The sequence below is a fragment of the Pelophylax lessonae genome (genome assembly GCF_965119305.1).
Source record: "Pelophylax lessonae genome assembly, chromosome: 11".
NCBI lineage: Eukaryota > Metazoa > Chordata > Amphibia > Anura > Ranidae > Pelophylax > Pelophylax lessonae.
In genome coordinates, this window is record NC_138778.1 from 67,742,324 (window position 1) to 67,769,376 (window position 27,053).

At 43.7% G+C, this 27,053-nt stretch overlaps 1 protein-coding gene across 3 annotated transcripts; it reads left to right on the plus strand.

Moving 5' to 3' along the window:
• On the plus strand, positions 1 to 27,053 carry LOC309566691 (uncharacterized protein). 3 transcript variants are annotated; one of them, XM_082271954.1, is made up of 4 exons: positions 1 to 94; positions 274 to 547; positions 20,335 to 20,531; positions 26,443 to 27,053. In XM_082271954.1, the coding sequence occupies exons 1-4, from the start codon at positions 91 to 93 to the stop codon at positions 26,748 to 26,750; spliced, it is 783 nt and encodes a 260-aa protein (XP_082128080.1). In that variant the 5' UTR covers positions 1 to 90; the 3' UTR covers positions 26,751 to 27,053. The 3 variants fall into 3 exon arrangements, with proteins under 3 accessions (XP_082128080.1, XP_082128078.1, XP_082128079.1); XM_082271952.1 differs by having other exon boundaries at positions 12 to 74; XM_082271953.1 differs by having other exon boundaries at positions 12 to 74; positions 20,347 to 20,531.

The following is a 27,053-nucleotide window of genomic DNA, read 5'->3' on the forward strand; positions in this document are numbered from 1 at the left end:
CCGGAATCAGAGTGGGGACGTCAGGGTCAGACGGATGGAGTCTCCGGGACAAGTCCAGAGCAGTGCTGCTGCTGGTGAGAGTGGAAGCAGATGGGTAGCTACAATATAATATTATTTTAGATAATCCTGTCTATATAATGGCCGTGTCTAATCTGTCACTTACATGAAGTAATGATGAGTATTCTTGTTACATTGTATAGTACACAGAGCAGCATTCATGCATTATTCTGCTGGCATGGGTAGTCTAATAAACTCTTCTTCTCCTGTGATCAGTGCGGGCAGACTTTGGAGCTTATTCTCCCCCTGGATCCACTCGGAAGCGGCACATCCGTTTTGCAGCCCATCATGATATCATCCTGCTGCGGGAGGTCATCCACCATAATCCATTCTGGGTGCGGGAGTTCGGCCAGGTGTGGGCAGCGGTGGCGGAGAGGATGAGCACCGCCCTGCAGGGAGAAGGCTTCGAGGTGGATGGCAGAAGGTGCAGAGAGAGGACCGCACTACTGCTCGATTATTACAAGAGGCAGAACTTCGCCATGCTGCGCAGGTGGGGCCCTCTATTCTATATTCTGACCCTCTATTCTACGTCCTGACCCTCTGTTCTACATCCTGACCCTCCGTTCTAGATCCTGACCCTCCGTTCTAGATCCTGACCCTCCGTTCTAGATCCTGACCCTCCGTTCTAGATCCTGACCCTCTGTTCTACATCCTGACCCTCCGTTCTACATCCTGACCCTCTGTTCTACATCCTGACCCTCTGTTCTACATCCTGACCCTCCGTTCTACATCCTGACCCTCCGTTCTACATCCTGACCCTCGGTTCTACATCCTGACCCTCGGCTCTACATCCTGATCCTTTGTTCTATATTCTGACCCTTTGTTCTATATTCTGACCCTCTGTTCTACATCCTGACCCTCCATTCTACATCCTGACCCTTGGTTCTACATCCTGACCCTTGGTTCTACATCCTGACCCTCCGTTCTACATCCTGACCCTCCATTCTACATCCTGACCCTTGGTTCTACATCCTGACCCTCGGTTCTTACATCCTGACCCTCGGTTCTTACATCCTGACCCTCGGTTCTACATCCTGACCCTCGGTTCTTACATCCTGACCCTCGGTTCTTACATCCTGACCCTCGGTTCTACATCCTGACCCTCAGTTCTACATCCTGACCCTCTGTTCTACATCCTGACCCTCTGTTCTTCATCCTGACCCTCCGTTCTACATCCTGACCCTCTGTTCTTCATCCTGACCCTCCGTTCTACATCCTGACCCTCAGTTCTTACATCCTGACCCTCAGTTCTACATCCTGACCCTCTGTTCTACATCCTGACCCTCTGTTCTACATCCTGACCCTCTGTTCTTCATCCTGACCCTCCGTTCTACATCCTGACCCTCCGTTCTACATCCTGACCCTCCATTCTACATCCTGACCCTTGGTTCTACATCCTGACCCTCCGTTCTACATCCTGACCCTCCATTCTACATCCTGACCCTTGGTTCTACATCCTGACCCTCGGTTCTTACATCCTGACCCTCGGTTCTACATCCTGACCCTCGGTTCTACATCCTGACCCTCGGTTCTTACATCCTGACCCTCGGTTCTTACATCCTGACCCTCGGTTCTACATCCTGACCCTCAGTTCTACATCCTGACCCTCTGCTCTACATCCTGACCCTTGGTCCTGACCCTTGGTTCTACATCCTGACTCTCCATTCTACATCCTGACCCTCTGTTCTATATCCTGACCCTAGGTTCTATATCCTGACCCTAGGTTCTACATTCTGATCCTCTGTTCTACATCCTGTCACTCTGTTCTACATCCTGACCATTGGTTCTACATCTTGACCCTCTGTTCTACATCCTGATACTTGGTTCTTCGTCTTGACCCTCGGTTCCATCATCTGATCCTCTGCTCCACCTCCCAACTCTCTGCTCTACCTACCAACACTCTGTTCTACCTCCTCACCCTCCGCTCCACCACCTGAAGCCTCCGTCCTACCTCCTGACCCCTGCTGTACAACCTGACCCTACACACCACTTCCTGACCCTCCGTTCCACTTCCTAAAACCTACACTCCACTTCTGATCTTCTGTTCCACTTCCTGACCTTATGTTCTGCTTTCTGACCCTCCATTCCACCTTCTGACTCTCTGTTCCACCTCCCGTTCCTCCGTTTCACTTCCCAACTCTCTGCTCTACCACCTGACCCTCCATTCCACCTCATGATCCTCCGTTCCACCACCTGTAGACTCCGTCCTACCTTCTAACTATTTTCACTTCAATCTGACCCTCTGTCCTACTTCCTGAGCCTTTGCTCTACCTCCCGACCCTCTGCTCTACAACCTGACCTTACACTTCACCTCCTGACATTCCGTTCCACCTCCTTACCTTCTGTTCCACCTCCTGACCCTCTGCTCCACCCAGACCCTCTGTTTCACCTCCCAGCTATCTGTTCTACCTCCTGACCCTCCGTTCTGCCACCTGTAGTGTCCGCCCTACCTGCGACTATTTTCGCTTCAACTTGACTCTCCTCTTTGCCTCCCGAGTCTCTGCTCTGTAACCTGACCGTAAACTCCACCTCCCGATCCTTGGCTCCACCTCCTATTTCTCTGCCCCACCTCCTGACCCTCCGCTCTATTTTCTTCCCCAGTCTCCTGTATTTCCTGACCCTATCTGCTCTACATCCTACATCCTGCCCGTCTTCTCCCCTCTTCCTGCACTGCTACCTCTCCACTCATCCCTGAGTCTGCTATGCTGATATATTCTTATTTTAAAATTTTTAAGCAGCCCCCACCTACAAACCCTCTCATATGTGTTCACTGAAAATTGATTAACACAAAGTGTGGCGCTATTTTATAATCTAGTGTAAAATCAAACCAACATTACATCATTTATATAAACATAAAATGAAATGAAAATAAATAAAAATGAAGCAAAACAAACAAAAATCTGTGAGCAATCAATCAAACCAATTTTGAAGGTAAAAAAAATCCTAATTGTCACTAACAACTAAAATATCCAACGTGTCTACAACAGTGCTTCTCATACTTGTTTCAACCACCAGTAACGTGTATGCATTTACTTGATTTGCAAATATGTGATTGATTGATCAAAAAAATAAAACAAATTAAATCATAAAAGTCTCTATTGAAGAACTATCAAACATCTCTTCAATGGTTCCTTTATGCTTCTCCCAACCACCAATGCCATGCATGCATCCACATTACACACCACAGTGCTGCCCTTCACTGATGTACTCTCAACTGACAGCTTTCACCCCCAACTGAATGTAAGGTCAAAATAGCACGTGTCCCCCTCAGCTCCTTCTGGAATCCTTAAAGCGTAACTCCACTTTTGTTGAGAAAAAAAAAAACATTCCCCTCTGGGTGATCTATATACATTGCAAGGATTATAACAAACTTTATTGCAGATTCCTACCTTTCGTTATTCTAAAGAAATCAGTGTTTGTTCCTCTGTGCTGAGTGTATCTAATAGGAGTGGTTTCATAATTATTAACCAGCTGTGCAGCTGCAGAGCATTAATGAGGAAAGCTGCTGGGTCTGCATCCCTTTAGATGTGTTCCTATTGGGAGTATCTCACTAAATAATGAGTTTGTTGCAGAGGATGCCTGGAATCTGACTTATATCTTAGGCAGACTTCTGGGAAAATCAGTGAGCCAATCACACAAGCAGGAAATTATGTTTCTGGGGTGTGGTCAGTATACATTCTGTGTACAGAACAACTCCAGGTAGCCATATTGCATTTCCAGAAAATTACAGCAGCTACAGATTGATAAGAAAAGGTAACTTTTAGTAACACTCAATTACAATATGAGTGTGACGCAATTGTACACGCTATATTATTTTTTCTCTATTTGCTATTTTTTTCCACATGATAGTTAAGATACCCTTTAGGCTGGATACACTGCTTTACAGCAAAGGTTTCCTCCTCATCTAATTTCCCAACACTGTCCCTTTAAGACTCCAGCCAACCTCAGAAGGAAAGAACTGAATAGTGTATTTAACAGTAACTCACCCTAGCTCCACCGCACTGTGTGAAAATAAAGAGCTAAGTGTCGGTGCTCAGGCTGAACGTCCAAACCAAATGTTATATGAATAAAGCCGGCACACGAAAAGTCTTCTTCCAAGTAAAACACTTTATTCCAACATGGATAGCGGTGACAACATGACAGATGCTGACGCGTTTCGGCTTTACGCCTTCCTCATAGCATCAATGATGCTATGAGGAAGGCGTAAAGCCGAAACGCGTCAGCATCTGTCATGTTGTCACCGCTATCCATGTTGGAATAAAGTATTTTACTTGGAAGAAGACTTTTCGTGTGCCGGCTTTATTCATATAACAAATGAATAGTGTATTTACCTTTAAAACCCACATTTATTCCAATCCTAGATTAAAAAATACTCTCATTGTGTGGGTGCTAAGTCAAACAAACAATTATAAGCATATGCAGCTGTAAAGATTTTCAATAAGTCAACGTGTCATATAGTCCCTACATGTTTCCTCACAGGGTCACATGACTTCATCAGGGGAAAATGATTTGATGACCTCCACACTCACTTATATAAACCTATTTCATTAGCGCCATTTTGTTGTAGCCCATGCAAATTTGTTGTGGCTTGTATTGTATCCATATTGTGATACCACATCAGGCACTATTTTGAAGGAGTCCAATGTAATATCCAACAAAGGCCATTTTACCTAAGATATACACATCCATGCATGGTGATCGGACTCCATCTTTATAAAGGACAAAGGAAGCAATCAGATAAATAGTGCCCCACCTTGCGTTAATCAGTCATCGAGTCTGCATCTTGCTGCTGTATGCTTCCATGCCTTACTGTAGTTCTAAGCAGATTTAGGCTCCGTTCACATCTAGGCGTTTTGGGGCGTTTTTGGGGAGTTTTTCTGCTCTAGGATCAGCTCTCAAAACGCCCAACAAGACAAATCCTATTCATTTCAATGGCCTCTGTTCACATCTGAGCGTTTTGACGCTGTAAGCAAAACGCCCAACGCTCAAAAAAGTACATGAGCTTCTTTTTGGGCAGATTACAGGCGTTTTCCATTGGTATCTATTCAATCAAAAAACGCCTGCACAAAAAACGCCTGTAAATCGTGGTAAAAATCGCTGTAAAATCGCTGTAAAAAACGCGCGAAAACAATACGCTCAGGTGTGAATGTAGCCTTATTGATTTCCATATGTAATCACATATAAAGCTTTCCCTGAGAGATAAAAGTCCACTTTTGCTTTTCCCGCATGTGGTGCAGTGGGGCCACAGGGTACTTGTTATAATGTGCAAATATCCACCACACATTAAGGCAGACTTACCTCTTTATTTTGCTCTGTTCCAGAAAAGCAAACATTATGCTCTCCTTAGTCCCCCTGCCCTCTACTCTGATACTTCTTCCTTTAGCCTTTTTGACATGGAGTGATGATGCAGTTCACCCAAATATGCGGTCTTGTATTTTCCTGGCACTTGGCTTCACTCTTTGGCATCCTATGGATGTGGGGGATAACTATGTACAATTTGTGCTCAGTGGGCAGTGTAAATTCAAAGAAAAAATTATAACAAAAAGGGGAAGGAGTCTTTATTGGCAGGAATGACATACAATGCCCATGTCAAATAATTCTGGCACTATCCAGATATCGTTAAAAAAAAAAAAAAAAAAGAGACCGTAAAAAAAGTTTCCTTTTAACAGAAGATACTTAAAAAAGAGGTTTAGGATTTCTTTTTTTACTCATACTTACCATTTGTCCATCCCCCCCCCCCCCGGCTCTAAGGCTGAGACTTGAGCAATCAAACAACACTGATTGCTAAGTTCTCCATGCCACTCTGAGCAGAGAGCCATGTCCGTCAGTCACTGGCTCTCTGCTTTGCCCCTTCGGCACCCACTGGAGCGCCAGTCTTGGGAGGGGAGGGAGCAGCTGGATCAGACTCTCAACGGTTCAGCTGAGAAGCTAAACCAGGTGCCCGTCCAGGCTCCTAGGTGGATCCTGACTATATGGTCATGTTCTTTCCGCATTCTGGACCAACTCTGTGACGTCAGCCGATAGCTGGCTTTAACCTTCTGTCAGCTGAAAGCGGGTCACCGGAGTGCAGAACAAACTGCATTCCTTTGATCCGCAGGAGAAATACAGCCAGGCAAGCTCTGGCTGTATTTCTCCTTTTAATACTTACCTCTTTGGCAGTTGCTGACTCTGATCTTCACTGCTTTCAAGAGCCTGCAGCATCTGACACTTCCGGTGTGTCTGATGTCTGGTTCCTGTCTGCACTTCATGGTTCCATCTGCCAACCCTGGTGTCATTACAGAACACAGCAGATATGAAGGAGTCGGATCCACAGTCAGCTCTCTTCTTTCTCTACATCCCTGTTGGAGCCTTGTCTCTTAGACTGCAGCTATCCCGCACAGTCATTCTAAGCCTGGCTTTTGGAGTGCTGAGTCTAGATCCAGCTGGACTGCTTGTTGCGGGGATAGCCTAAAAGTAAGCTTCAAGTTCAGTGTTCCACCATGTAAAGCACTTTTCCAGACTCTTTTCTGTTAAAAAATAACCAGAGAGTGTTTTTTAAGGTCCAGAACCAGTGGCCCCATCTCACCCAGTCTTCACACACTGGGTTCCGGTCCGGCCGAGCACCAGGTGCTACTTCATTATCTTAGGCTTCCCATTTTTCAATGCAAAAGTGGTGAAATCTGTAGGACGGAGCCCTGACATCATCTGCTAGGTGGTGTGCCGAGCGCACATTCAGCGCTCTCACTCCCAATGCATCCTTTGAGGAACAATCTCTGATGCTCTTGCTTGCAAAGAGCCACATGGAACTCTGATCTTTGATCTGTTCCTGTTGCCTGCCTACAGCGACTTTAGTCACTATTCAGTATCCAGCCCTCCTCTGCTACCAGCTGCCCAGGCTTTGTGAGCACATGAGGCCTTGCCTCATACCTTGAACCTTGTGTTCCCTTACTAACACATAGCTGTAGCATAGCCTATTCTAGGCAAAGGGATATCCCTCCTGTTTTACTGGGTGCCCCCAGGGCTCATTGTAACAAAGGCTCAGATGCTACTTGCAGCGTGCATACTGATAGTGCCAATGTCTGCAGCCTTTAATCCTGTTGCCCTTTGCTTCTAGAGTATTTCATCACCATACTCTTTAGCTCAGTCGGGTGTGGTTGGTTCCTCTGCCCTTTCAGCTGAGATTTTTACTGTTGTCATTCAAGGTTTTATAGCCTAGTAATTTACTTAATCTGACCTAGGGCTGCAACTAACGATCATTTTTATAATTCATTAGTTGGCCGATTATTGTTTTGATTAATTGGATAAAAACCTCAAAGCATAGTGTATAATTTAATTATTATGTAAAGTTTAAAAAAAGACAATTTATTGTTGAATACTGTATCTATTTGCAGTGGTAAATATATATAACCAGCTATATGGTTGGGGAACAAAATATCTAATCCACTCTGAGAATAACAGACAGAAGAGATATACAGTGCCTTGAAAAAGTATTCATATCCCTTTCATGCCTCTACGGTGTGCCTCTCCATGTCTATGCTGGAGGAGACGGTGCGGTCTGACTGTTCATCCAAACTTTATGTCGGTCCTCTATAATCACTTGTGTTTAGTTAATCTCAGAGTGTTGTCAGTTCTATGGGATAAATGGTTATTGGACATTCCAGATCTCGATGGGGATGACTGGTCGGACAATTGGGATTTCCCATTTAAACAACTTTTTTTCCCTTTTGGCACTTTTCCACTGCAAGTACCGGCTCGGCTCTACTCGGCCCTGCTTGGCCCTGTTTGGTTTTCCACTGCATGGTACCGCATGGTATGGTGTTGGAACGGTTCGGTACGGTACGGTATGGTTTGCTTTTCCACTAAAGTAGTACTAAAGTAAGTGGGTGGGATAACAATGATTCTCTGACCAATCAGTGGCTAGTAGTGACAAACAGTCAAGGCTGCATACAAAGGATTGTGGGATATGGTATCGGTACAGCCCTGTTGGAACCACAACTGAGGTGGCACTGTTTAAGCGAGCCGTACCGTTCGGTTCCATGTAGTGGAAAAGCGCCGCCGTACCGTATCGTACCGAACCGTTCCTACACCATACCATGCGGTACCAGCAGTGGAAAAGCACAAAAGCGAGCTGAACCGTTCGGTTCCATGCAGTAAAAAAAAGCCATTAGAGACTGTCCAGTTCAGAATTGTGCAACGTGCTTGTTATATGCCATATAGAGTTCACAAAATGGCTCCAAGTGTACCACCTGACTGCTGGAGATACTCCCACCCTAGAGGGGACTTAACACATATTTTCTGGTCCTGCTTTGCCATCGCTCAATACTGGGAGGAAGTGGTCCGTATCATTCACAAAGTCTCGGGAAGAGACCTTTCCCCCTCCCTGTGGGTCTGTCTATTGGGCCCGGCTGAGGAGCTGGCTCCTACAGTGGCGGAACGTAAATTGTTAGGACTTCTTTTATTTTATGCTAGAAAATCAATAACCCTGGCCTGAAAACATACTACACTCCCCGCCACAGTTTCACCGTGCATGAACCTGGTCAACTCTGCCATACCTCTTTATAAGGATACCCATTATAACAGGGGTTGCCCATGGAAGTTTTAACAAAGTCTGGGGTAAATGGCTTAAAGAGGACTCTACTGCATGCATATCTGATGTTCCTTCTAAAGGGCTAAGACTTTCCTCTATTTTCCAGGTATGTCATCCTATAACCGTGAGAGGGCAGGTGGGGCGGTTCCAGCCTGTTGGGTTTGTTACTCTGAATGTATTACATGTATGTATCGGGGTGAGTCATTCACACACACTTCTGGAGTTTTTTTTTTTTTTCGTTTTGTTTTGGACTCTAGTTGTTGGCGGCTGCGCGGAGCTCCGGCGGTCCACCCAGGTTACTCCTGTGTGAGTGAAGTTTTTTACTTGGAAAGATCAATTAAGAGATTTAAAAGAAAAATAGAGGAGTTCCAGTAATATTTTTGTTTTATTAAAAGTCAGCTGCTGGATCCAGCGATGTGCTCACCCGAGCTGTCCCTTCCCTTGGTCTTCTATCACCAGCGCAGACATCTCAACTGTGGGCACCCGACTGTGACAGCTTGCGGCTCCACAGCTGGGAGCTCACTATGCATACGCAAGCTGTGAATGGTCCAGCAGTCTTCTGGAATCTGTGACGTGTCCCAGATGACTGCTTGGAGCAAGGAAGAGAGGAAAACTTCCTGTCGGTCTCCAAACTTTTCAGTACTATGAGTGCCACTTCGTAGATTTTATGAGTTTTAGTGCCGGTTCACACATATGCAATGTCAGACATAGCATGTGATTTGCAGCGCACTGCTCTGCAAATCACATCTCATTCGGACCAAAGTCGCACAGGCCCCATTTTTTGGTCCGCACCAGAATTGAATCGCATGGGTGTTCACACCTTTGCGATCCGATTCATGTCCAATTTGACAGTTTGCACTGCCATAGGCGAACTGCTTTTGGGGTGTCATTAACTTTGTATTGACACCCCCAGCGATTTGCATATGGCAGTGTGAACTGCCTGCGAGTCTAGTGCGATGCGGTAACCCGCAGTAGATTCGCAGAGTTCCCGCAATGCATATGTGTGAACCGGCACTTAGCAGGCTGATAAAATCGGTTATTTATAAATGAATCAATAAAATCAAAATAAATGAATATATTTTACATGGAACTTTTTTTTAGTCAGCATGCTAAAAATTAATTTTGGTCTGCACCTTTCAACACAGATCTGGCAGTTTTGAGTAAACAGCAAAACATAATGCAAAAAATGATGGGCTTCATCTTCGTGTTCTTTGACAAATTTAATGTAAATGATGAAACTGGTATTTTAATTTCAAAATCTTACTGAAATGGGCCTTTCCACGCATTTCTGTCCCCACAAGAGTCTCCCCCCACATCTGTGTCCTTATCAGAGCCTTTCCACACATCTGTGTCCTTTTCCGAGCCTTTCCGCACATCTGTGTCCCCATCAGAGCGTTTTTGCACATCTGTGTCACCAGCAGTGCCTTTCCACACATCTGTGTCCCCAGCAGTGCCTTTCAGCACATCTTAATCCCTAGCAGAGCCTTTCCACACATCTGTGTCCCCAGCAGAGCTTTTCCACACATCTGCGTCCCTATCAGAGCCTTTCCACACATCTGCATTCTATCAGAGCCTTTCCACACAACTGCATCTCCATTAGAGCCTTTCTGCACATCTGCGTCCCTAGCAGAGCTTTTTGCACACATCTGCATCCCCAACAGAGCCTTTCTGCACATCTGCGTCCTCATCCGTCTCCCCCACATCTGTGCCCCCATCAAGAGTCTCCCCCACATCTGTGTGCCCATCAAGAGTCTCCCCCACATCTGCATCCCCATCAAGATTCTCCCCCACATCTGTGTCCCCATCCCATTCTCCCCCACATCTGTGTCCCCATCAGAGCGTTTTTGCACATCTGTGTCACCAGCAGTGCCTTTCAGCACATCTGCTTTCCTAGCAGAGCCTTTCCACACATCTGTGTCCCCAGCAGAGCTTTTCCACATATCTGCATCCCTATCAGAGCCTTTCCACACAACTGCATCTCCATCAGAGCCTTTCTGCACATCTGCGTCCCCAGCAGAGCTTCTTTACGCATCTGCGTCCCAAGCAGAGCTTTTCCACGCATCTGCGTCCCCAACAGAGCCTTTCTGCACATCTGCATCCGTCTCCCCCACATCTGTGCCCCCATCAAGAGTCTCCCCCACATCTGCGTCCTCATCAAGATTCTCCCCCACATCTGTGTCCCCATCAAGAGTCTCCCCCACATCGGCGTCCTCATCAAGATTCTCCCCCACATCTGCATTCCCATCAAGATTCCCCCCCACATCTGTGTCCCCATCAGAGTCTCCCCCACATCTGTGTCCCACTCAGTTTCCCTGCATTTATGTCCCATGTCCCCAGCAGTTTTATGTCCAGCACATTGCTTCTTACATGACTGTCTTTTTTAAACCTCTCCAATGTACCTCAGTAACAGCACAGTACAGGTTTCCTGCACCTCCCGCTGTATGCGGATGGAACACTGACATACACTGTGTGCACAAATATTAGGCAAGTGAGTATTTTGACCAAATTATCATTTTTATGCATATTTTCCAACTCCAAACTGTATAAACTTTGATGCTTATTGGATTTAAGCATATAAGGTGAAGTGTATTTGTGTAATGAGAGAGGGTGCGGCCTAAAAAGATCAACGCCCTATATCAAGGTGTGTATAAGTATTAGGCAGCTTCTTTTTTTCAGGCAAAATGGGCCCAAAAAAGAGATTTAACTGACTCTGAAAAGTCAAAAATTTTAAAAAGTCTTTCAAAAGGATGCAGTAGTCTTGAAATTGTGAAGATATTGGGGCGTGATCACAAAACCATCAAACGTTTTGTTGCAAATAGTCAACAGGGTTGCAAGAAATGTGTTGAGAAAAAAAGACGCAAATTAACTGCCAAAAATTTGAGTAGAATCAAACATGAAGTTACCAGGAACCCATTATCCTCCAGTGCTGTCATATTCCAGAACTGCAACCTACCTGGAGTGCCCAGAAGTACAAGGTGTTCAGTGCTCAGAGACATGGCCAAGGTAAGGAAGGCTGAAACCTGACCACCACTGAACAGGACACGTAGGTTGAAATGTCAAGACTGGGCCAATAAATATCTGAAGACAGATTTTTCAAAGTTTTTATGGACTGATGAGAGTGACTCTTGACGGACCTGATGGATGGGCCTGTGGCTGGATCAGTAGCTCCACTTCGACTCGAATGCCAGCAATTTGGAGGTGGGCTACTGGTATGGGCTGGTATTAATAACCACTTGCCAACCACCCCATGTATATATACTGCGGGGCACTAAATCACATACAGGTACATGATTTCACTCTTTCGGATCTGCGGCGCGCCATCTGCGACCAGCTCCCACTGCGATTGGACACAGCAGGAGCCAATCAGCGGGTCCGGCAGATCCGATGTCTTCTGGGACCCTCGATCGTTCACGAGAGAGGCAGAATGGCGGTCTGCCTATGTAAACAAGGCAGATCGCCATTCTGCTAGTAGAGGAGACAGAGATCCTGTGTTTCTGCTATGCAGGAACACAGATATCTGTCTTCTCACAGCCAAAGCACCCCCGCGCAGTAATCACCCAATAGGAGCACATTTAACAATTTGAATGCCCCTGATGGTGACTCTTTCCCTGCCAGTGTCATTAGTACAGCGACCGTGCATTTGTTTTTAGCACTGATCACTGTATTGGTGTCACTGGTCCCCAAAAAGTGTCACTTAGTGTCAGATGTGTCCACTGCAATGTCGCAGTCATGCTAAAAATCGCCGCCATTACTAGTAAAAAAAACAAAAATTCCATAAATCTATCCCATAGTTTGCAGACCCTATAACTTTTTTGCAAACCAACAAAGATACGCTTATTGGGATTTTTTACCAAAAACATGTAGCAGAATATATATTTGCCTAAACTGATGAAGACATTTGATTTTTTACATTTTTTTATTGGGTGTTTTTTTTTTTTAGCCGAAAGTAAAAAATATTGTTTATAGCGCAAAAAAAATGTAGGTGATCGAATACCACCAAAAAAGCTCTGTGGGAAAAAGGGACATTAATTTTTTTTTCTGGTACAGTGTCGCACAACTGAGCAATTGTCAGTTAAAGTAACGTAGTGCCATATCGCAAAAAATGGCCTGGACATGAAGGGGGTAAATCTTCAGGAGCTGAAGTGGTTAAAGATAAGCTAGTTGGACTTTTTTGGGTTAAAGATGGACTCAAAATCAACTCCCAAACTTACTGCCAGTTTTTAGAAGACACTTTCAGCAAGCAGTGGTACAGGAAAAAGTCTGCATCTTTCAAGAAGACCATGATATTTATGCAGGACAATGCTCCATCACATGCATGGAAGTACTCCACTGCGTGGCTAGCCAGTAAACGACTTAAAGATGAAAGAATAATGACATGGCCTCCTTCCTCACCAGACCAAAACCCTATTGCGAAGTTGTGGGCCTTTCTTAAACAGGAGATTTATGGTGAAGGAAAACAGTACACCTCTCTGAATGATGTCTGGGAGGCTGTGGTTGCTGCTGCACAAAAAGTTGATCATCAACAGATCAAGAAACTGACAGACTCCCTGAATGACTCTTGAAAAAAAGAGTCCTATATTGGTCACTGATTATTTATTTGTTGAAATGTCAGAAATGTTCTTTTTGTACATTTTGAATTTTGTTTAGTTTCATCTGTTAATGTGAGAATAATAAACAAGTGAGATGGAAACATTTTCATTTTTTATTTAGTTGCATAATAATTCTGCACACTAATAGATGCTTAATAATTGTGCCCACATTGATATTCTCCTAAGAAAGCCAAAACCTTACTTTTACTTTCTTAAATATTCAGGTTGAGGTTTATTAACTAATGTTGGATTGACCTAGAGCATTGAAGTTGTTCAATAATTAAATTAATCTTTAAAAATAAAACTTGCCTAATAATTGTGCACACAGCGAAGCGAGAGCCAAACAGTGATGTACTGATTATGTCATTGGTTGCTAGGACACTGGTGGTCCTAGCAGCCAACTCCACAGAGCGGCATGGTGGGGGGATAGTGGCGGGCTTTGTCTGCGGCTTGCCCTGAAGACTGCCGGCAGGTTCTGGATTAGCAAAAGGAAGTAGTGCAAACCCGATGGTAGTGCAAATGAGTCTGAGTAAGCTGCGGGCTGGAGAAAATGTAGGAGTGGGCCCGACTTTGGAGACCCCTAGACAATCCAAACTTGTCTAGGGGTCAAAACCAGGTACCTACTCTCCCCCCCCCCCCCCCCCCAAAAAAAGTGCCATTTGGACAAGAGGGGGAGGAGGCATTTAAGCGGAACTTCCCCTTTTGGGTGAAGTGCCTCTTTAGGTTAAATAAATCTGAAAGTAGGCATTATTGTTTGGTTGCTGAATATGACAGATGTAATATATTCAAAAGATTGGCAAAAACATATAGCTCCCAAATGCACAAAAAAAATTATACACACAGGTGCATCTCATAAAATTAGAAAATCATCAAAAAGTTAATTTATTTCAGTAATTCAAATAAAAAAGTGGAACTCATATTTTATATAGATATGTTACACAAACAGTAATAGATTTCAAGCATTTCTTAAAATTTTGCTGATTATGGCTTACAGCTAGTGAAAACCCAAAATTCAGTATCTCAGAAAAGTAGCACAGTGATACCATGATCAATAAACCAGGTATTGGTACTTTTGGCAGTGTGGGCAGGCGATAAGTGCTAATTGGGCCCAATATGGACATTTTCACCTAGGGAGTGTACTCACTTTTTGTTGCCAGTGGTTTAAACATTAAAGCGGTAGTATACCGCTTTTTGATACTTTTAACTACAGGTAAGCCTATAATAAGGCTTACCTGTAGGCAGTGTTCCCTTTAGCCTGCGCGCATGCGCGGGCGCGCAGTGTGAATGAAGGTCCCGCGCAAGCACCTATTCAAACCGCGCAGCCGCAGACGTGGCGGCCGTGTAGCAGAGCGTGCGCCGCGAGAGCACGCCCATTGTGTGACAATAAAATGAAAAATTCGCTATTGTCACACGGATCCTCCTCCTGGCCGCTTCCTGATTCGCCGAAAGGCCAACTTCATGCCATTGGCCGAGGAAGAGGCGCCGGGACTCGGGAGTCAGGAGGACTGAGGAGAGGCAGGAAGCCGGGGAATGAACTGAAGAGAAGCTGCCGCCCGTGACCGTGAGGTAAGTGCACGGGGGGGGGGGGGGGTAGACTCGCGGGGGGAACGCTGGCATCTCTACATTGATTTGGGGACAATGCTGTGGGCACTCTGCATTAATTAAAAACTGAAAAAGTGGGTAACTCTATATGCAGCTTAACATACAGACAAGGGTGTATTCATCAGTTCTGGAGGATCTCAATGAGGAACTTGCTTGCAGAACCATTACTAGACTCGGGACTGAAGAGTCTTTACATTGAAAGGGAAGACACTGGCATCTCTACATTGAAAGGTGGCACGCTGGCATCTCTACATTGAAAGGGGGCACGCTGGCATCTCTACATTGAAAGGGAAGACACTGGCATCTCTACATTGAAAGGGGGCACACTGGCATCTCTACATTGAAAGGGGGCACACTGGCATCTCTACATTGAAAGGGGGCACACTGGCATCTCTACATTGAAAGGGGGCACGCTGGCATCTCTACATTGAAAGGGAAGACACTGGCATCTCTACATTGAAAGGGGGCACACTGGCATCTCTACATTGAAAGGGGGCACGCTGGCATCTCTACATTGAAAGGTGGCACACTGGCATCTCTACATTGAAAGGAGGCACACTGGCATCTCTACATTGGAAGGGGGTACACTGGCATCTCGACATTGAAAGGGGGCACGCTGGCATCTCTACATTGAAAGGTGGCACACTGGCATCTCTACATTGAAAGGGGGCACGCTGGCATCTCTACATTGAAAGGGGGCACGCTGGCATCTCTACATTGAAAGGGGGCACGCTGGCATCTCTACATTGAAAGGTGGCACGCTGGCATCTCTACATTGAAAGGTGGCACACTGGCATCTCTACATTGAAAGGTGGCACACTGGCATCTCTACATTGAAAGGGGGCACACTGGCATCTCTACATTGGAAGGGGGTACACTGGCATCTCTACATTGAAAGGGGGCACACTGGCACCTCTACATTGAAAAGGGGCACGCTGGCATCTCTACATTGAAAGGTGGCACACTGGCATCTCTACATTGAAAGGGGGCACACTGGCATCTCTACATTGAAAGGGGGCACGCTGGCATCTCTACATTGAAAGGTGGCACGCTGGCATCTCTACATTGAAAGGTGGCACACTGGCATCTCTACATTGAAAGGGGGCACACTGGCATCTCTACATTGAAAGGGGGCACACTGGCATCTCTACATTGGAAGGGGGTACACTGGCATCTCTACATTGAAAGGGGGCACACTGGCACCTCTACATTGAAAAGGGGCACGCTGGCATCTCTACATTGATTGGGGGCAATGCTGTAGTACTCTGCATTGATTGGGGGCAATGCTATGGCACTCTGCATTGATTGGGGGCAATGCTGTGGGCACTCTGCATTGATTGGGGGCCACAGAAAAATGATCAAACGTTGACCGGTCCGCGGCGATAAAAAGGTTGGGGAGCACTGCGCTCAGAAATTTTTTTATTTGCTCAGCCCAGTAAAAAATTAGAGGGAACATTGCCTGTAGGTACAATTAATATCTTCTAAACCGGCATGGTTTAGGAGATATTTGCACTGCATGCAGCCACTCACGCAAGCGGCGCATGCGCTCTGAAGGTCCGGCGGACCTTCAGCTTTCCATGTTGGGAGCTTGCCGGAAAATTACTCCCGCGCGCATGCATACTAGCTCATTATGCCTTTGTCTTGCAGGTTTTTTTGTTTTTGTTTTTTTTTTCAGGTTTACAACCGCTTTAATGGCTGTGTGTTGAGTTGTTTTCAGGAGACAGCAAATTTACACTGTTAGCGCCGGTTCACACTGGCGCGACGCTACTTTCAGGGGCGACCTCCGAGATCGCGGTGCGAGCAGCGCGCCGCGACCTCGGAGCGGCCGCCACAGACTTCATAACATTGAAGTCTATGGCGGTCGCCTCCTGGTCGCCCCAAAGAAGCTCCGGACCCTTTTTCTAGGTCGGAGCGACTTGTGTCGCTCCTATTAGAACGGGTCCGTAGCTTCCCTATGGGAGGCGACCTGCGGCGACCTGTGAGGCGACCAGGTCGCCTCACAGGTCGCCCTAGTGTGAACCGGGGCTTATACAAGCTGTGCACTCACTACTTTACATTGTAGCAAAGTGTCATTTCTTCAGTGTTGTCACATGAAAAGATGTAATAAAATATTTACAAAAATGTGAGGGGTGAGATACTGTGTATATATATATATATATATATATATATATATATATATATATATACTGTTTAAACCTCAAGAGTTTGATTCCTGTTAACTACAAATTTAGAGTGTATCTATCCCCTTCATTTCTGGGAGGGTTATCAGGTATGTTTTATATACTTTAGATATGCATTAAGACATTCATATATACTGAGACATAATGCATTTAACAGGTTATGTGTATTTTCAGTTTATAAAGATGAAATACATCAATTTTTTTTCATGTCCTTGACACAGTCCTTTCATAGATCAATGTCCACTTTTTTGGAGGAATATTAACATATATCATAACATATAGCATTAATCTAAATTTTGGCCAAAAATTTCTCTTTGTATAGGGATACAGGCAACACATGCAATGCCTCCCGGACCGTAGAAAGTGTCAAAACCGCGTGTGCCCATGAATGGGGACCGGGTCCTCTGTGATTGTTCCCGGGAGAGTAAGAAGTGTTTAATGGCCATATGTTCCATTTTCTTTTCCAATATTGGTATTGATCTCTAGGATGTTGGTATCAAAAAGATTAATATGTACTGATGAAGCTAGCCATAATTGGAGGAGTCAAAACTCTATATCTACTTTTCATTTCTTCATATTACTTTACATGGTACCACCGTCATTTTAGATACATTCAACTTTAATTATGTCCCAAAGCTTTTACATTCTTACCCATAAATGGCATTAGGATTTATATTACATAAACCAACTTTTAATTTATATCCATTAGACATTTTAGGTATTAGTAGAGAACACAGGCTCGCCAAGTTGTTATAAAATATCCTTAACAGATTATTTAGACATATTTCAGGCACTGGTGTTTGACAGTGAAAATTACATTGTCATAACACTAAGTATCTCATACAGCCTGCAGACAGGAAAAGTCATTGCACTTGAAGTTGGGTGTAATGGAACCAGTTTTAACCCATGATATTCAAAGTGGTTAAAAAAAACACACAGGTGAGGGATGAAAAAAGAAAAGGTGAGGAATTGGGGTGTCAAAGAACTGTGGTTAGGAGTTGCCAGGTAAACAGTTTGATGGGAACTTTAGGTAGCCGTTGAAACCAGTGCCCTGTGGAAAGGAGCATTTATAATCTGGTGCCCAAACTGCAGGATGGTTGCCATGCGGCCTTTGGAAGTGTCGATTTTGTGGAGATGATATAATAGAAGGGATCTCTACCGTGTTCCCAGTCTCCTATAGCAGTGGTCCTCAACTCCGGTCCTCGGGGCCCACTAACAGGCCAGGTTTGCAAGATAACTAAATTACATCACAGGTGATATCATTTGCTGCTCAGTGATTGCAGTATCCTAGTCTGCATCTCCCCAAGGTAAAACTTAAAATCTGGCTTGTTAGTGGGTCCCAAGGACCAGGGTTGAGGACCACTGTCCTATAGCATTGCTTCAACCACATCTGTACCATATCTGTAGATTCTCACCATTACCTATAGTAATTCTGTAGTCTCTCTAACAGTCTTTTGTAGTGTTATGTATAATGAATATTATGTGTGACTCATTTGTGACCTCAGGGGCCACAGTTGAGGTCCTCTCACTATTAAATTGTTTTTTCTATTTTTTTTTGGGGGGGGGGGGGGCTTGTGTACATTTTTGTGGTATTTTTACCTCTGTGCACTTGCTGTAGGAAAAATACATTTTTTTAACACCCCAATTCACACTTTTTTTTTTACACGTTTTTCAGCATGATCCCTAAGCCTGACCCTACGCCTGACTATACTCAGCTTGCAGAATCCCATTCTAATTGTCCCTGTTCACATATATACGCTAAGTGGAGTTGCCCTATGCTCTACCTCTATGCAAAAAAGTACAAAAAAAGTTTTAGTTGTTTTGGGTGCACCTATAAATGTGTTTACAGGTCCTCTTTTCCTCAAAAACTGCTCTCTTTCCCTTTTCCATCCAAGGAAACAAATGCCTGATGCTTGATAACATTGCAAAAACACTTGCACAAAGCTTGTAAAACACATGTAAAATGCCTTTCTTTAAAAATTCTAATACAAGTTTAAAAATATTTTTTAAATAGAAAATAAAACTTTTTTTTCTCCATTTGTAAGCCCAAAATAAAACTTTGTAACTTGTATGTATGCTTAACATTCTTCTATGTGCTTTCAATTATTGTCAATTTTTCTATGTTCCTAAAATTAAATTTGAGCAAGGTATATTCAGTTTATACACAAATGACCTAATATATTCTATATCCTGAAAAAATAAAAACAATGTTAAAAATTGTCGAAAATTATTCCAACATGTCCCTTCGGCAGAAATTGATTAAGTAATCGACTTCTGTTGAGCAAGGAAGGCCACGCAATGATTGTAACTTGGCCGGCCCAGCATGTATCAGGCAAATTTTATTCAGTGTATGGCCAGCTAGAGATCATATAATCACTGCTCATTTTGAATACAGAACACACTGATTCAAAAGGCAAAGGATTGTGTTAGACCCCATTCACACTGCCGCGACCAGAAAGTTGCCTCATAACCAATCCATACTTTTTTTTCCTTTCAGGAGGGTTCTTACACTACATACGGTAGTTGTTGGTTGAGGTAAAAGAGATGGTACAATCATATAATGTGTATGGTCAGCTCTACTCATAGAACTTACTCTTTAATCAGACTGCAATTATAATTGATTCATTGCTGCTATTTACTACCATCTTTCGTAGACTGAAGGTTCATTTTGTGTTTTATTGTTTTTTTCAAAGCATAAGGCATCAACAATAATGGTTTTTCGTGGTCACAACCTGGAAACAGTTTGCATCTTTTTACAGACTAGCTGTCTCCAAAATGATAATGCAGATAAAGTTTGAGGCACTAGCTAGCTAAGGTCAAGGTTTTGAATACTCTCTGAATATACAGACCTCAATCTTGTTTCCAATGTACTCATCTACCGTTATATGGAACTTCTATGGTTCCTTTCTTAAGCACAGTGGGAAGCATTTGTACATTCTCCAGGTTGGCAGAAAGTTCCAAAGTATGTCTTATTGAGAGCAAGTTTAGATGGTTTCATACATGATCTACAAACCTTCTCTAGTCCCAGATATATGATTCTTTGAGGAGGATGCTTTGTTAAAGGCGCCAAAGGTTGGAAGGCATTCACTGAGATGCTCTGCATTATCGTAAGGCCATATCTTTAATTTATAGCACTATGAACTTTATACAGTAAAACACAAAAATACATACAGCAGTAGGAATGCAATAATATAAAATGGGAAGGGATATGGGAATCTTGGTGGTTGGGCCTGACCCATTATTTTGTACATTATGCCTGTCCTGCTTTTGCCATCTGGAACTCCCTTCTTTCCTGTACCGTCTGTCTCTTATGCCTTATTATGCCTTGTCTGATATATAGCCCTCTACACAGGGGTGGCACGGAAGCCATGTACATGGAGAAAGAGGAATTGCTGCGGAAGATTCTGGAACTGGAGTCTGAGAAATGGGAAGTTGGCTCTGATCCACGCCACAGGGACTCTTTGAGAGACACCCTTTGTGTGAATGTCAGCGAGGAGGCACTGCGCAGAGCACAGGAGGAGGCATCCACGACACTTGGTCTGTACACCAGATTACCTTCATAAATGCTAATGATATTAATAACCGCTTCACTATACCTAATATTATTGTAACCTACGATGGTGTTTTTTTCTGGCCCTCTCTATCCTTTGCAGCTCTCAGCAGTCTACAGTTTAGGGTCGAAACACAATTTTGTGTTGCATTAATGTGTGTTTGCAGTGCTATTCATTTTGAAGGCAAAGCAGCTCCAATGCACATGTCTTGCAGTGCACCCCAACGCACAGTAATACACTAGTGTGTATGGTAGAGGGCATCAACAAAAAGAATGCTGCACGTCTGTGTTTGTTTTTTTTTATTGGTCCATTGTTGTGCATTGTTATCCCATTCAAAATGTATACTTTAAAGTGGGGTACACACTAGTAGAAAATCTGCCGAAAATTCCCGTCCGAGGTAAAATCGTACGATATTCCGCTAGTGTGTACTCAACTTTTAGCAGCCGATTTTTTATCATCCGTCCCCAGCACGACCAATTTCCGTTTAATGTTTATGAAGTACATCCACGAAAAATCGGATGCGAAAGACCGCGCATGATCTGAAGTTGCTGACGACCCGGAAGTCTAGGAACAAATGTCCCAAAAAACAAAAGCGGAGGAGAAATTTTGTGAACATTTATGCACTGTCAACTAAAAACGGTAATGAACGCTGAGCAAGACAGAGAAAAATCGGAGGATATTTCGTCCGATTTTCATCAAGTGTGTACGAGTCTTAACAAACTGGGAAGTTTCACCCCGCGATTTGTGCAGGTGACCATTGTCTCTCCAGCAGCCCCTCAAACAGGACAGCACTGACAGATGGGCCTCAGGGCTACGGGTCTCGACAGCCTTGCAGCACCTCTGCGCACACAAGAGTTCCTCTGTGCCTGCGCAAATCTGGTAGCACGGAGCTGACAAATGTTCCCCGTCTTAATGCATGCACAGCAAATTTTCTACGCATGCTCAGTTATGCCTAAGGGCTCTTCCAGGACCCGACGGCCTGGCAAACTCCTTGGACATATCGACACACCCTTTATCCGTGCACACATAGGCATTTCAGAGGAGTCAGGAAAGAACCCACAGCCAATGAGTCCAGGAGCAGCAGAGTTTTGGCAGAAAAAAGCTTGATGCCCCTAAATGCGTGTAACTGCATCTAAACGTGCCTAAGCGCTAGGCACTTGAGCGTTTATTAATTTCAATAGCCAGAATAAATAATTTTTTACATGAGTTTACAAACGTCGTGTTTTTTTCTGCCAAAATTCTGCTTCCAGGAGGTTGGGACTTTTGAAGAGTTAGCAAAAGTCCAGTGTGCATGAGGCCTTAAAGTGATGCTAAAGTCTCTTTTTTTTTTTGTTTAAAAATAACAAACATGTTATACTAAGTCCCGGTTCACACTGAGGCGACCTGTGAGGCGACCTGGTCGCCTCACAGGTCGCCGTAGGTCGCCTCCCATAGGGAACCTGCGGACCCGTTCTAATAGGAGCGACACAAGTCGCTCCGACTTAGAAAAAGGGTCCGGAGCTTCTTTGGGGCGACCAGGAGGCGACAGCCATAGACTTCAATGTTATGAAGTCCGTGGCGTCGCCCCGATGTGAACGGGGCCTTACCTGCTCTGTGCAGTGGTTTTGCACAGAGCAGCCCAGATCTTCCTCTCCTGGCCCCTCGCTCCTGCCGAGTTCCCCCACAGCAAGCGACTTGCTATGGGGGCACCTGAGCCGAGCTGCAGCTCTGTGTGTCCATTCAGAAACGGAGCCATGTCCAGGCCGCACCCCTCTCTCTTTCCTCATTGGCTCACTGATTTTAAATTACAACAGTGGGAGCCAACAGCACCCACTGCTGTGTCTCAGCCAATCAGGAGGGAGAGTTATCGGACAGCCGAGCTCCTTGTGCAACATCGCTGGATTGAGATTGGGCTCCGGTAAGTATGAGGGGAGCTGCTGCAAGGTTTTTTATCTTAATGCATGAAAACAAAACCTTCTGCCTTTAGAACCACTTTAAATGGCATGGGAATAATGCACATCTTTCATGAAAAAGGCATATTTTTGTACATAATTACTAATAATTGATTTGTTATGCATTTACCATGTGTGATGCAAGTACTGTATTTTAAAAGTTATGGCAACTTTTAAATTCAGCTTTACACATTAATAAAAATAATTTCACCCAGACATAATAATCATGAGATCATAAATTAGACCATCTTCTGTCTTGCAATGGCATGCATTGGCAAGATACTTAATAGGGAATGTTGCAGCGAGTACTAAGGAATATGCGCCTAAGGCAATGTTCAGTGTGCTGATTCACCTTGAAAACTCTCAGTGCTCTTTTGTACAAGAACTGAAGTCTTTTTATTATTTTTTAGTTCAGTGTGACAAAAAAGTAATTTCTGGTATTGGCACAAAATATAAAATGACTGTTTTCAGCCTACTAGGGCCCACCCAGAACTGAAATACCAGTTTTGATCAGGCCAGGTCTTTAAAGCTGAACTCCAGGTATGGTTTTTCTTGCATACTTACATTGGTCCAGCTTGGGCTAACGTGAGTATACTAATTCCATGTTAAATGTGTGGGGGAGAACCAATGCGCTACCTAAGGTATATGATCAATACTAGGTTGGAAAAATGATGAGTACCAACAATGAAACTGCTGCCAATTCTAATCGGTGTCACCACCGTGATAGCAAGTAAAGAAGAAAGGAAAAATCGGCGCACGTTCCTGGTACAGATGGATGATGAAATATTCTAATGATGATGCTCAATTGAAAAAACGAATGTACAGATGGATAAATGTGCACAATATGTGAACTTTTCCCCATTTCACATATTGTGCACATTTATCCATCTGTACATCAGTTTTTTCAATTGAGCATCATCATTAGAATATTGCATACTAATTCCATACTGTTGGGGCCACTGTGACAGAAGAGAATCACTGTGGTAGTAGCTGCTGTTACAGCGATGGCTGCTGACTTCTGGGTCCTGTGCTGAGCATGTGTCCTTCTTCATATTGAACACAAGGGGGTGCTCAGGACCATCATACACAGAACATTTTGCATTATTTTCACTGAGTAAAAGGAGTTTTCTGATTGGATGTGGTGGAGTTTGTGACAGCGTCACTCCACCTTTCCACCTTATCCATTTAGAGAATGTTTTGCATTCATTAAAAAAATACAAGGTGTTCTGTAAATGGCAGCTGTGCTGAGGCAGTTAACCCTGTGTTTGCTCTGTAGAAGGAAAGTCACTTAGGACCATGGAAATCACTGTAGTAGCAGTGACTACTACAGTGATTCTTTGCTTCTACAGAGGTCCCACAGGTATGGAATATGTATACTATATTATGGAGACCCTGTTCTGTCCGTGATGAACACGGGCATCCTGTGTTCCTCCTATTTAGGAACACAGGTCTGTTTGTTCATCCAGTAAGTAAATCCCCCACACAGTTAGAAAGCATCCCCTAGGCACACATTTAACCCTTAGATCGCCCCTGGTGTTTACTCCTTCCCTGCTTCCCTACTGTAGTAATGTCACTGGTCCCCTCAAAAGTGTCAGTTAGGTGTCCGATCTTTCCGCTGCATTGTCGCAGTCCCGCTAAAAATCGCTGATCGCCGCCATTACTAGTATAAATAAATAAATAAAAATGACATAAGAGTCGGTTCACACTAAGGCGACACGACTCCTTACTACTTCGGGGGGCGACTTGTGCATTACCATGCACCACGACTTCGGAGCGACTTGCAGGGACTTCACATAATAGAAGTCTATGCAAGTCGCTCCGAGGTCGCCCCGAAGTAGTACAGGACCCTTTTTCTTAGTCGGAGCGACTTGTGTCGCTCCTATTAGAACGGCTCCTGTAGCGGTCAATGGACCGCGAAGGAGCATGACTTGTCAGGCTGACAAGTCGCCTGACAAGTCGCGCTAGTGTGGACCGGCTCTAAATCTTTCCCCTAGTTTGTAGACGCGATAACTTTTGCGCAAACCAATCAATATACACTTATTGGGATTTTTTTTTACCAAATATATGTAGCAGAATATATATTGGCCTAAATTTATGAAAAAATATTTAATTTTTTTAGGGAATATTTAAAGCAGAAAGTAAAAAATATTGTTTTTTTTTTTTCAGAACTGTCGCTCTTTTTTTGTTTATAGCGCCAAAAAAAAAACACAGAGGGGATCAAATACCACCAAAAGAAAGCTCTATTTGTGGGAAAAAAAGGACATCAATTTTATTTAGGTACAGCGTCGCATAACTGCGCAATTGTCAGTTAACCTCCCTGGCGGTATGATTGTTTCGGATTTTAGGTGCCATTATTTTGCATGTAATTCTTAATGATGAGCAGCCCAAACCAACTATTTACATATGATTTTTTTTGTACTGTGCGTCCTTCTTTATAACATCTCGGGTATGATAAAGTTTGAAACACAAAATCATAAATTATAAAATAATAAATAACTATAAATAAGTTAAAGTATGTATGTATATATATATATGTACATGTGTGTATATATATATATATATATACACAGTAAAACCTTGGATTGCGAGCATAATTCGTTCTGGAAACATGCTTGTAATCCAAAGCACTCTTATATCAAAGCGAATTTCCCCATAAGAAATAATGGAAACTCAGATGATTCGTTCCACAAGTCCTTCAGTTTATAGTCTATATACAAAGATTATAGCAATGTGATAGGTTGTGTAACCATAAAATGTCCATCCACAATATGCAGCATTCCCAAGGGGATTAGAAGCAAAATCTAGCAGAGCTACAGAATATAAGAGAGATGAGAGGAGCCTCTAAGTGTAGCAATATGGTTACATTTAATGAAGGTTCAACATTTAGCAACTCACATGGTTGATGATTAAAATAGGCACATCTAAGTATGCAGGCATCCGGGGTAAAGCTGTCCACATAGACCATCTTCTGAACCACCGGCTCTCACCACTGTCAGTCTGCAATCCTGACCGGGAAGAATAGCCTGCAGTAGAGTGATCTGAAAGTGAGGCTTTGAATCACTCGTGGAGCGCAGCGGAGAAGGGATGATAAAGATGGCTGTGCAGAGGATGGTCTATGTGGACCGCTTTACCCCAGATGCCTGCATTCTTAGATGTGCCCGTTTTACTCATCAACCATGTGAGTTGCTAAATATTGAACCTTCATTAAATGTAGCCATATTGCTACACTTTAGAGGCTCCTCTCCTTTTTTATACATGACGCTACTTGTATATCAAGACATCGCTTGTATATCAAGTCAAAATTTATTTTAAAAATGTGCTTGTCTTGCAAAGCGCTCTCAAACCAAGTTACTCTCAAACCAAGGTTTTACTGTATGTATATATATATATATATATATATATATATATATATATATATATATATATATATATACACGTATATTATATATATATATATATACACGTATATTATATATATATATATATATACACATATATGTATACATATATTTTATACATATATATATATATATATATATATATATATATATATATATATATATATATATATATGTGTGTGTGCGTATACATATATATAGATATATGTGTCAGCATCATGTCGCAGGAGACAAGCATCGGGCGGAAGATCCGGCCGCAGCACACTGCCGGAATACATCGCTGGATCCTGGGGATAAGGTAAGTAACCCCTCTTTCAGGATCCAGCGATGCTCCTGGCGGTACCCCGAGTGTGGCTTGGGATTACCGCTAATTGCACTGAAATTTAACCCCCCGCCACACTCGGGAATACCGCTAAGGAGTTCAAAGTAACGCAGTGATGTATCGCAAAAAATGGCCTGGTCATTAGGGGGTAAAACCTTCCGGTCCCTAAGTGGTTAAAGTATTATAACTTATGTTATATGCGTTTATCAAATTAATTTTTTTAACCAGTGGTATATTTAATTTCAGCAATGGAGTCTAAGCAGGAAGACAACAATATGGGGGAAAGGCTGGTCAAGAAGCAAGAATGCGAAGGCTGCTGCAATGCATACGCTCGAATACTGCAACACTTAGAACGAAGAGCAGAGGCAGAGCAGCGCCTAAGAGAAGAGGAACTGGCTCTGCGACGGGAAGAACTGCAGCTACAGAGGGAGCGAGCCGCGCTGGAGAGAGAGAGGCAGGAGGCCGAGCGGAGGGAGAGGGAGAGGAGGTTTGAGCTGGAAAGAGAAGAAAGACAAGTCATATTAGAAATACTGAGAGAAAAAATGATTAAGTGACAACCTGGCATTTACCACACAATCACAAATGAAATGTGACAAAATGAATGAGAATAAAAGAGCACAGCTGCTAAAAGAGATGGGACAGGTGTGTGAGTGAATGGCGGGGTCACAGATAGGGAATGCCTATCACTCTGCTATTAGTGAAAGGAGAGATACTGGAGGGGGAGGGGAGAAAATGAATAATGACTGAAGTGACACAAGACCACAGAGCAAACAGAAAAGAGAAACCAATTTAGCCAAGAGGTTAGAGGCCATATAGTTAAAGGGAAATGGAGAAAGTGAACCAATATGTACGACTGC

Bases quoted from the DNA above. Each gene is read 5' to 3' on its own strand.
- LOC309566691 (XM_082271952.1), top strand. From the start codon at position 35: ATGGAGTCTCCGGGACAAGTCCAGAGCAGTGCTGCTGCTG. The intron at 75-273 runs GTGAGAGTGGAA...TCCTGTGATCAG, and splicing joins CCAGAGCAGTGCTGCTGCTG to TGCGGGCAGACTTTGGAGCT. The intron at 20,532-26,442 runs GTCTGTACACCA...ATTTAATTTCAG, and splicing joins GGAGGCATCCACGACACTTG to CAATGGAGTCTAAGCAGGAA.